Here is an 11,007-nt window from a genome sequence, read left to right on the forward strand (position 1 = left end):
AATGAGCAAATTATAAAATACTTATTTATAACTAATTGTGTACTTAAAGCATTTATTAGAATTTTAATATTTATTATTATATATAATATTACCACAAATATTGAATTTAATAATTGGAATACTTGTATATATTTCAAAATATTTATATTGACTATTAATTTCGGATTTTTCGGGTTACCCGTTCGGGTTCGGTTAATAACACTTCGGGTTCGGATATTTTTTGTACCACCCTACAAGACCCGTTCGGGTATTTTTACGTTTCGGGTCGGATAACGGGTCAGGTTTTTTGGTTCGAGTTCGGTTCGGATTTCGTGTTCCGGATTTTATGCCCAGGCCTAGAAAGATTAGTGGCTGTGACTGTGTGTATTTGGCGTGTGGACATCAATGATGGATAGGACAACCGTAGATGGGGGCTATGTGGTTACTGGAATTATAGCCGAAGAAAATGTATATGAATGCAACTTTGATGTTGACATCGTTGGAAAATGACTCTCATTGAACTAAATAGTATTATAGTCAAAACAATAACAATTCCAAGCTTAAAAGTAACCCATTTTGTTAAAAACCACAACAAAGTACCTATAATGTGTAATGTTCTCTTCGTTTTCAATCAGAAAATATGACATGTATTTTGGAAAATATGACATAAACATGACATCACTTAATTGTAATGTGCAATTTATTTTTGATAAATATTAATATTTGGCATGAATTTTGAAATATGGCAATGAGTAAAAAACTCATATATCACCATTAAAATAGCTCTTTTTCATAAAAAAATATTTTGTTGACAAAATTTATAAAATATATGATAATAAACAATAGCTTACATATCACCATTAAAGTAAATCTTACAAATCATTTAACATGATCTATATCATATGTTGGTATGAATATATATATATATATATATATTATCAAATTTAATTGTCAGTGTAGCTTAACAAATACAAAACTAAAGTAATACTAATCTGTTATAAAAAGAACTGAAATTTTATTATATCGCGGGAATTTGAATAAGGGCAAAATATTATACCCGTAGAAATAATAACACTGATATAGAGAGATAGTGTTTCTTATTAAGGAGAAGAGAAGAGTTTTTGGTGTGTCCTTCTAAACGATCGAAATATATAGAGAAAAAATCTACTGTGTAAATAGTGCAGCGGGCCCCACATCTTTTTATATTTCAAACATTACGGCTCCTCCTTTTGACTTTCGTAACACTCCCCCTTGGGGGCCGGTGTCACTATCCGCTCTCGCTTAACGTCTTTGTTGCCTCGTTAAAAACCTTTCCAGGAAAACCCAATGGAAAAAACCATAGTAAGGTAAAAAGAGTACAACTACGTAAGCTCCCCCTCGAATGAACAGTCATAGATCCTTCTGATGGCGCATCCCAATGTTGTGGATGTGTTTTCTGAATACCGAGGTAGGGAGTGATTTTGTGAAGAGGTCGGCTGCATTGTCGCATGATCGAACATATCTTACTTCAATCTCTTTATTCTTCTCGAGCTCTTGAGTGTATGAGAAGAACTTCGGAGGTATATGTTTGGTTCTATCGCTTTTGATATATCCTTCCTTCGTTTGAGCAACACATGCCGCGTTATCTTCATATAGAATAGTTGGCTTCGTATTTTCGTCAATCCCACTGCTTGAACAGATGTGTCGGCTTATTGATCTTAGCCATACACATTCTCTACTTGCTTCATGGAGTGCAATGATCTCAGCGTGATTTGAAGAAGTAGCAACAAGTGTCTGCTTCTGAGAACGCCAAGATATGGCGGTGCCTCCAATTGTAAAAACATATCCTGTCTGGGATCGAGCTTTGTGTGGATCTGACAAATAACCTGCATCTGCAAAACCAATCATTTGACCTTTTGAACTTTTAGGATAAAACAAGCCTAAATCAGTTGTTCCTTGAAGGTAACGAAAGACATGTTTAATTCCATTCCAATGTCTTCGTGTAGGAGACGAACTGAATCTCGCTAAAAGATTAACAGCAAAGGATATGTCAGGTCGAGTACAATTTGCAAGATACATAAGAGCTCCAATTGCACTTAAGTATGGAGTTTCAGGACCAAGTATTTCTTCATTTTCCTCAGATGGTCGAAACGGATCATTTTCAACATTAAGTGATCTAACGACCATCGGGGTGCTAAGAGGAGTTGCTTTATCCATGTTAAAGCGTTTCAATACTCGTTTGGTATATGTAGACTGGTGTACAAATATACCCTTTCGAGAATGCTCAATTTGTAATCCTAGACAATATTTTGTCTGCCCGAGATCTTTCATCTCAAATTCTCCTTTCAGATAGTTTGATGCCTTTTGGATTTCGTTTTGAGTTCCAATAATATTAAGATCATCAACGTACACCGCGATTATCACAAATCCGGATGTTGTTTTCTTTATGAAAACACAAGGGCATATAGGATCATTCGTGTATCCTTCTTTTGTTAAGTGTTCGCTGAGACGATTATACCACATTCGTCCAGATTGTTTTAACCCATATAATGATCTTTGCAATTTTATTGCACATAACTCTTTAGGTTTGGAACTTAACGTTTCTGGCATTTTAAATCCATCTGGGATTCTCATATAGATATCAGTATCTAATGATCCATATAAATATGCCGTAACGACATCCATGAGACACATTTCTAAATTTTCATTGGCCGCTAGGCTCATCAGGAATCTAAATGTGATTGCATCTATAACAGGAGAATAAGTTTCCTCATAATCAATTCCTGGCCTTTGAGAGAAACCTTGGGCTACGAGACGAGCTTTGTATCTTGTAATCTCGTTTTTCTCATTTCTTTTTCAGACAAACACCCATTTGTACCCAACTGGTTTTACATCTTTGGATGTGAGCACAATAGGTCCGAATACATTTCGTTTGTTAAGCGAATCTAATTCGACTTGAATCGCATCTTTCCATTTTATCCAGTCATGTCTCTTTTGACATTCATATACAAACTTTGGTTCTGGATCTTCGTTTTCTTCATTTATTTCCTTTGCTAAAAGGTATGAGAAAACGTCATCAATATCATCCATCTCATTTCGTTTCCATATCTTTCCATTATGGATGTAATTGATAGAAATCTCATGATTTCCTTCAGATTCAAGATGCTTTATATTGTCATTAGATTCACAATTTTCTTCGTCCAAAATATTTTCTGTTATTTTGGGAGTATCATGCTTTTCACATTCCTTACGTTTTCTAGGAAGTTTATCCTTTGAACCAATAGGTCTACCGCGCTTTAAACGTGTTCCAGATTCACGTGTATCAACTGCCGTTCCACCATTTTGTGGTATTTCAATACGAGCAGGAGTATTTGCAGCGGGTATATGTGATTTAGTTACCATTTTGGTATCAGCAAATGCATCAGGTAGCTGATTTACTATATTTTGTAAATGCATGATACGTCGAACTTCTAGTTCTGACTGTTTCGTAGGAGGATCAAGGTGTAATAACGATGGTACACTCCATTTGATCTCTTTTCCTACTTGTTTATTGTCTCCCCCTAGAGTTGGGAATTCTTTCTCATTGAAATGACAATCGGCAAATCGTGCCGTAAACACATCACCAGTTTGTGGTTCTAGGTATCTTATTATTGATGGAGAATCATAGCCAATAGCACCACCGTAACGTACAAAGATGGGACCACAAAGACGGTTGGGAATATATATTGGCTATGATTCTCCATCAATAATAAGATACCTAGAACCACAAACTGGTGATGTGTTTACGGCACGATTTGCCGATTGTCATTTCAATGAGAAAGAATTCCCAACTCTAGGGGGAGACAATAAACAAGTAGGAAAAGAGATCAAATGGAGTGTACCATCGTTATTACACCTTGATCCTCCTACGAAACAGTCAGAACTAGAAGTTCGACGTATCATGCATTTACAAAATATAGCAAATCAGCTACCTGATGCATTTGCTGATACCAAAATGGTAACTAAATCACATATACCCGCTGCAAATACTCCTGCTCGTATTGAAATACCACAAAATGGTGGAACGGCAGTTGATACACGTGAATCAGGAACACGTTTAAAGCGCGGTAGACCTATTGGTTCAAAGGATAAACTTCCTAGAAAACGTAAGGAATGTGAAAAGCATGATACTCCCAAAATAACAGAAAATATTTTGGACGAAGAAAATTGTGAATCTAATGACAATATAAAGCATCTTGAATCTGAAGGAAATCATGAGATTTCTATCAATTACATCCATAATGGAAAGATATGGAAACGAAATGAGATGGATGATATTGATGACGTTTTCTCATACCTTTTAGCAAAGGAAATAAATGAAGAAAACGAAGATCCAGAACCAAAGTCTGTATATGAATGTCAAAAGAGACATGACTGGATAAAATGGAAAGATGCAATTCAAGTCGAATTAGATTCGCTTAACAAACGAAATGTATTCGGACCTATTGTGCTCACACCCAAAGATGTAAAACCAGTTGGGTACAAATGGGTATTTGTCCGAAAAAGAAATGAGAAAAACGAGATTACAAGATACAAAGCTCGTCTCGTAGCCCAAGGTTTCTCTCAAAGGCCAGGAATTGATTATGAGGAAACTTATTCTCCTGTCATGGACGCAATCACATTTAGATTCCTGATGAGCCTAGCGGCCAATGAAAATTTAGAAATGCGTCTCATGGATGTCGTTACGGCATATTTATATGGATCATTAGATACTGATATCTATATGAGAATCCCAGATGGATTTAAAATGCCAGAAATTGCAAAGGTCATTATATGGGTTAAAACAATCTGGACGAATGTGGTATAATCGTCTCAGCGAACACTTAACAAAAGAAGGATACACGAATGATCCTATATGCCCTTGTGTTTTCATAAAGAAAACAACATCCGGATTTGTGATAATCGCGGTGTACGGTGATGATCTTAATATTATTGGAACTCAAAACGAAATCCAAAAGGCATCAAACTATCTGAAAGGAGAATTTGAGATGAAAGATCTCGGCCAGACAAAATATTGTCTAGGATTACAAATTGAGCATTCTCAAAAGGGTATATTTGTACACCAGTCTACATATACCAAACGAGTATTGAAACGCTTTAACATGGATAAAGCAACTCCTCTTAGCACCCCGATGGTCGTTAGATCACTTAATGTTGAAAATGATCCGTTTCGACCATCTGAGGAAAATGAAGAAATACTTGGTCCTGAAACTCCATACTTAAGTGCAATTGGAGCTCTTATGTATCTTGCAAATTGTACTCGACCTGACATATCCTTTGCTGTTAATCTTTTAGCGAGATTCAGTTCGTCTCCTACACGAAGACATTGGAATGGAATTAAACATGTCTTTCGTTACCTTCAAGGAACAACTGATTTAGGCTTGTTTTATCCTAAAAGTTCAAAAGGTCAAATGATTGGTTTTGCAGATGCAGGTTATTTGTCAGATCCACACAAAGCTCGATCCCAGACAGGATATGTTTTTACAATTGGAGGCACCGCCATATCTTGGCGTTCTCAGAAGCAGACACTTGTTGCTACTTCTTCAAATCACACTGAGATCATTGCACTCCATGAAGCAAGTAGAGAATGTGTATGACTAAGATCAATAAGCCGACACATATGTTCAAGCAGTGGGATTGACGAAAATGCGGAGCCAACTATTCTATATGAAGATAACGCGGCATGTGTTGCTCAAACGAAGGAAGGATATATCAAAAGCGATAGAACCAAACATATACCTCCGAAATTCTTCTCATACACTCAAGAGCTCGAGAAGAATAAAGAGATTGAAATAAGATATGTTCGATCATGCGACAATGCAGCCGACCTCTTCACAAAATCACTCCCTACCTCGGTATTCAGAAAACACATCCATAACATTGGAATGCGTCATCAGAAGGATCTATGACTGCTTATTCGAGGGGGAGCTTACGTGGTTGTACTCTTTTTACCTTACTATGGTTTTTCCCATTGGGTTTTCCTGGAAAGGATTTTAACGAGGCAACAAAGACGTTAAGCGAGAGCGGAGAGTGACACCGGTCCCCAAGGGGGAGTGTTAGCAGCGGACCCCACATCTTTTTATATTTCAAACATTACGGCTCCTCCTTTTGACTTTCGTAACATAATCAAATAATTTTTTTATTGATAGTTTAAAATGAAAATTTTATTTAAATTCATCATTTTATTAAGTTAATTAACAAGTTGATTTTCAAGAATTTAACATACTTTAAATGTAAAAATAAAAATATTATAATTTATATATTTAAATATGGATATTTAAAATTGGTGAAAATACATATTTTAAATAAATAGTCATTAAATATAATATAATACTAGATCATTCTCCCGTACTTATACACAAGAATAAATAATTATAAAATAATCAAATCTTAATAATTGTTAAATATTAGCTTCTATTGTTTCTAATTTTAAGTAATTTTTATAATTTATATTTACGATGAATACATAAAATTGTATTAAGTATCCTTATGTTCTCATGAATTGAAATAAATATTTACATGTTGGTTTATAAGTTTTAAGCCACTATAATTTATATTATGAAAATAACACTGTATTAAGTATTATTATGTACTTTTCTTAATTAGATATATTATTTCATGCATGGTATGTTGAGCTCCATATTATTTTTTCAAATTAAACAATAATTTTTAATTAAATTAAAATCTATTTTTTCATTTTTTTTTAGCTTCATTTAATTCGGTTCATCCTCTTAAAGTTCTAATTGTTTGAGTTCTATCATTCTTTTTATTCCAAAATTCTGTAACAAAGGTATGTTATAATCACATTAGTAGATCTTGTGGCGTGTTGTAATGGCATTGTTTAGTAATCTTGTCTTGTTATGAGTGAACTTTGTATAGCGTTCAAGCAAAAGAAACTTTGTCAAGTAAGTTTTGCTACTAGTGAGCTTTTTTTTACAAACAAGTTTCGCTCAAACTTTGATGGAAACAGAACAAAAATGCTTCCAAATGGAAGAAGACCTTATTTAAGAAAACAGTCAAAAACAACAAAAAAAAAACAGAAGAGGGTGAGTGGGCTTCTGTTTGGGATGAAGCAGAAGCAGGCACACATAAGTAGTAGAGAAGGTGATTGTGATGTCATATGTTTTGGTCTACATTGTATGCATGTCAGCGCTTAACATCCATTCCTGAGGAGAACTTTGCACAGCATCCCGCGGACTTAACTCTTCAATATTGGTCTTGGTACTGAAGAACTTAGATCTGATGACTGAGATCAACTCTCGTAGTGCTTCAGCCATATTCATCCTATCCCTTGAATATTCTTCAGAACACCTTATTCCCACCTGCAAAACCAGTCTCAACCACTCATCAACGGCATCACTGCCTCCACCATCCTTCTCATCTCCTGACAACACCGACTTTGCGTAGCTGTGGAGGTTATAATCCCCTGAAAATGATTCGTCCGTCGGTTTCTTTCCGGTGAACATCTCCAAAAGCAAAACTCCAAAGCTGTATACATCTCCTTTTATCGATGGTTGGCCTCCCATTCCATACTCTGTACATGTTTCAAAGCAAACAACAACATACAATGAGAGATTGTATAATATAATTCGCCGTTTAAGCGCATAGATGTTTTATTTACCTGGTGGGGCATAGCCAATGGTGCCTCTAACACCAGCAGAACTAAACTGGCTTAGGAAGGACTCTCGATCGAATTTATAGAGAAGCCTAGCCAAACCAAAGTCACCAACATGAGCTGTAAGGTCATCGCCAAGAAGAACATTGCTTGGCTTAAGATCACAGTGAGCTATCGCGTCATGACAGTGAACATGAAGATACTCCAAAGCGGAACCCACATCTATAGCTACGTTTAGTTTCTCTGGAACTGTCAAAGCTCTCGAGGGATCTTCTGGCTGATGCAGCCACGTATCCAGACTTCCTTTCGGCATGAACTCATAGACCAGAGCTCTGAACTCATTTCCTTCGGAATCGATGCTTGAACAAACCGTTAGCAGTTTCACAAGGTTACGATGCCTTATACCTTTGAAAGTTTCGCATTCCGCCATAAAGCTTTTCGTCGCTCCATGCTTCAGGAGGTTCAAAACTTTAACGGCGACGAGTTTATGATCATGACCAAGCACTCCTTTATACACATTACCGAAGTTGCCTGAACCAATCAGATTGTCTGAAGAGAAGCCACCAGTTGCATTGTAAAGCTCTTTATAACTTAACTTCTCATAGAACTTTCCCAGATCAGTAGAATAAGATTGGTTAGTACTACTAGTATTGTTCTTCTTCTTCTTGTCCCTCCTCTTCTTTAGCCAACACAGAGCAGCTACAATTATGATTAACAAAAGTGAGGCCATACCTATACCAACACCACTTGCAATCTTCTTTCGAAGTGAAAGAGGCTTTCTCGGCCTTGATGCAACGCATGGCTTTAGTTGCATTTCTCTGATCCCTCCGCATAGATTTTTATTTCCGAAAACAGAAACTTCAGTAGCGTTTCTAAACACTCCTGTTGTAGGCACACTTCCCTCGAACTTGTTCATCGAAAGATTCAAATTTTTCAGCTGAGGAAACTTGGCTAGATACTGAGGTATGTGACCAGAGAGATTGTTTCTGGAGAAGTCAACATTTGATAAACTGACCAACCGACTTATATCTGGAACGGCTCCTTCAAACGAGTTCCCTTGCAGATAGAGAAACTCCAAAGAGAGACAACCACCTAGAGTTTGCGGAATGCGACCTGATAACTTGTTGTCGCTAGCAGCTAGTCCAACAAGCAGCTCTAACTTCCCAACTTCTTCCGGAAAAGAACCTGTCAAGACATTGTTTGACAGATCTAAGTAAGTAAGAGATGGAATCTGCAGTATCTCCCGAGGTATACTCCCATTCAACTTATTTGTATCAATCCATAAGTCTAGCAAGTTTCTACAACCTCCAATGCTCTTGGGGATTCTTCCTTGGAAACTATTGCTGTTCAAATGAATCTTCTGCAGCTGAGTCATCTTGTCAAAGTAAGACGGTAACTCCCCAGATAATGCATTTGTGTACACTTCAAGCACCTGCAATTCCAAAAGCTTCCCGAAAGAGACAGGAAGCTCTCCTGTCAACATATTTGCTTCCAAACTGAGTACTTGCAGGTTTACGAGATTACCGATGTCACGAGGAATGGTTCCAGAGATGTGGTTTCCTCCCATGTTTAGACTAGTCAAAGTGGTGGACAGATTGGCTGTGGAGGCAGGCAGCTCACCTCCAAGTCTGTTGTAGCCAGCATCTAAGAACTCTAACTGAGTGCAGTTGGACAAACCATCAATAAACTCAAGATCAGTGAACGAGTTGTTTCCAAGAGCGTTTTGAGCAATCCCTAACCACCACAGGTTAGGTAGCTTTCCAAAGCTCAAAGGGATGCTTCCTGTCAGGTTATTAGATGAGATATCAAACCTTCCAAGGCTTGAGATATTGGTCAGTGTTATGGGGATAGCTCCGGTGAATCTGTTTTCTCCCAAAAGAAGCGTTCTGAGGTTTGGAAGAAGATCACCAAAATCAGCTCTGAGGTTACCTGTAAAGCTATTGCCACCTAGAGATAGAGACTCAAGCGAGGAGATGTTGTATAACGCATGAGGAAACACACCTGAGAAACCATTCTGTGATATCTGGAAAAACACCATTTGAGTCAATCTAGCGACATCGTCTGGAATCTCCCCTTCCATATCGTTATATGCAAAGTCAAGCTTCTGTAGTGAAGTCAAGTTTCCTAAAGATGCAGGAAACTTTCCGGTAAGGTTGTTCGTAGCAAGAGAGAGGATGACAAGCTTAGAAAGCGAACCTAGCTCTGAAGGAACTTCGTGTCCAATCTGGTTTGAGGATAAATCAAGTGTCGAGAGTGTAGAGCAGTTGGAGAGACTTGGAGGAATCCTTCCTTGGAGAAGATTAAAGCTCATGTTCAAGTACTGAAGCCTAAACAGCATCCCCACCTCTCGAGGGATGGTACTTGTAAAAGAGTTGTCTGCGAGATTAAGCACTCTGAGGAAAGAGAGATTACCGATGGAGGGTGAGATCACACCAGCTAGCTTGAATCCTCCGAGGTCAAGACTCACAACTCTTTCTCGTTTCCGACCGCATGTAACACCAGTCCAGCTGCAGAGCGGAGAGGAGCTGTTCCACGAGGACAAGACCTCAGTATTGTTCTCAGCGGCTTGGGACTTGAACTCAAGCAAAGCTTTCGTGTCGGTCTCACTCGAAAACCTGGGTTGAGCAAAGAGAACCGTGAAAGCTTCAAAGAACATGAGTAGAGCAAGTGAAAGAGACGGCTTCATAGCTTCTTCTTCTTCAACATAAACTAAGAGAAAACGAGAGTAAGTTTAAAGCCTTTAAGGTTAATAAAGAAAGAAGCAAACTCAAAATGCAATTCCACTGAAAAAAGGTAGTGGGGACAATTAAATGAGGTCGTTGAATATGTGAGAGGAGTCCCTTGTCAATATTATTTGGTTTTTCAATAGTCAAACCTTTATAAACGAGAGTAAAGGCAAAGCATTTTTCACTGGCCGACGTATAACACAAGACAAGCTCTTTGTCATTTTCGTTAAAAGTCTCTTTCTGAAACTTGACTTTGACATTTGACAGTCTTCCTTCGTTAGAATATTTTAATGTGAATTCAAAGACTTTGATAGCAACTTGAACAATCACCACCTAACAAAGAAACCTACGAATGTCCAATTAGCAATCATTAGTTGTTTTGGTAAAAAATAAGAAGACTTTACTTAACGACTATTGAGTCTCTTGTGAGATTTTACGAGAATTAAGAAAGAAAAGAGAAATTAAATGAAGAACATGAAGACTAATGAGAGACTTTCTTGAAAGATAATGAGAAAGATGGAATTGAATTGCTTGATTGTTTCATGTATCAAGAGTACCTATATATACATCAAATGGGGAGCCAAAACAAAGAGGCTCTCATGCACTAAGTGAGACTCCCTTGCACTAAGTGAGGCTCCCTTGCACTAAGGAGAGGCTCTCATACACTAA

The 11,007-nt window shown here is 37.5% G+C and overlaps 1 protein-coding gene across 2 annotated transcripts; it reads right to left on the minus strand.

Annotated features, from left to right (window-relative positions):
• Positions 1-6,978: 6,978 nt before the first annotated feature.
• On the minus strand, positions 6,979-10,764 carry LOC106313961 (LRR receptor-like serine/threonine-protein kinase EFR). 2 transcript variants are annotated; one of them, XM_013751905.1, is made up of 3 exons: positions 10,743-10,764; positions 7,619-10,321; positions 6,979-7,531 (listed from the first exon to the last, which is right to left on the minus strand). In XM_013751905.1, exons 2-3 carry the CDS (start codon positions 10,296-10,298, stop codon positions 7,128-7,130), a joined length of 3,084 nt encoding a protein of 1,027 aa, XP_013607359.1. In that variant the 5' UTR covers positions 10,299-10,321; positions 10,743-10,764; the 3' UTR covers positions 6,979-7,127. The 2 variants fall into 2 exon arrangements, with proteins under 2 accessions (XP_013607359.1, XP_013607358.1); XM_013751904.1 differs by lacking the exon at positions 10,743-10,764 and having other exon boundaries at positions 7,619-10,368.
• Positions 10,765-11,007: the final 243 nt, after the last annotated feature.

The sequence above is a fragment of the Brassica oleracea genome, chromosome C9, assembly GCF_000695525.1.
Source record: "Brassica oleracea var. oleracea cultivar TO1000 chromosome C9, BOL, whole genome shotgun sequence".
NCBI lineage: Eukaryota > Viridiplantae > Streptophyta > Magnoliopsida > Brassicales > Brassicaceae > Brassica > Brassica oleracea.

Coding starts and splice junctions, on each gene's coding strand:
- LOC106313961 (XM_013751905.1), bottom strand. CDS start 10,298: ATGAAGCCGTCTCTTTCACTTGCTCTACTCATGTTCTTTGAAGCTTTC. Junction 7,532..7,618: donor CATTGGCTATGCCCCACCAG/GTAAATAAAACA, acceptor AAACATGTACAG/AGTATGGAATGGGAGGCCAA.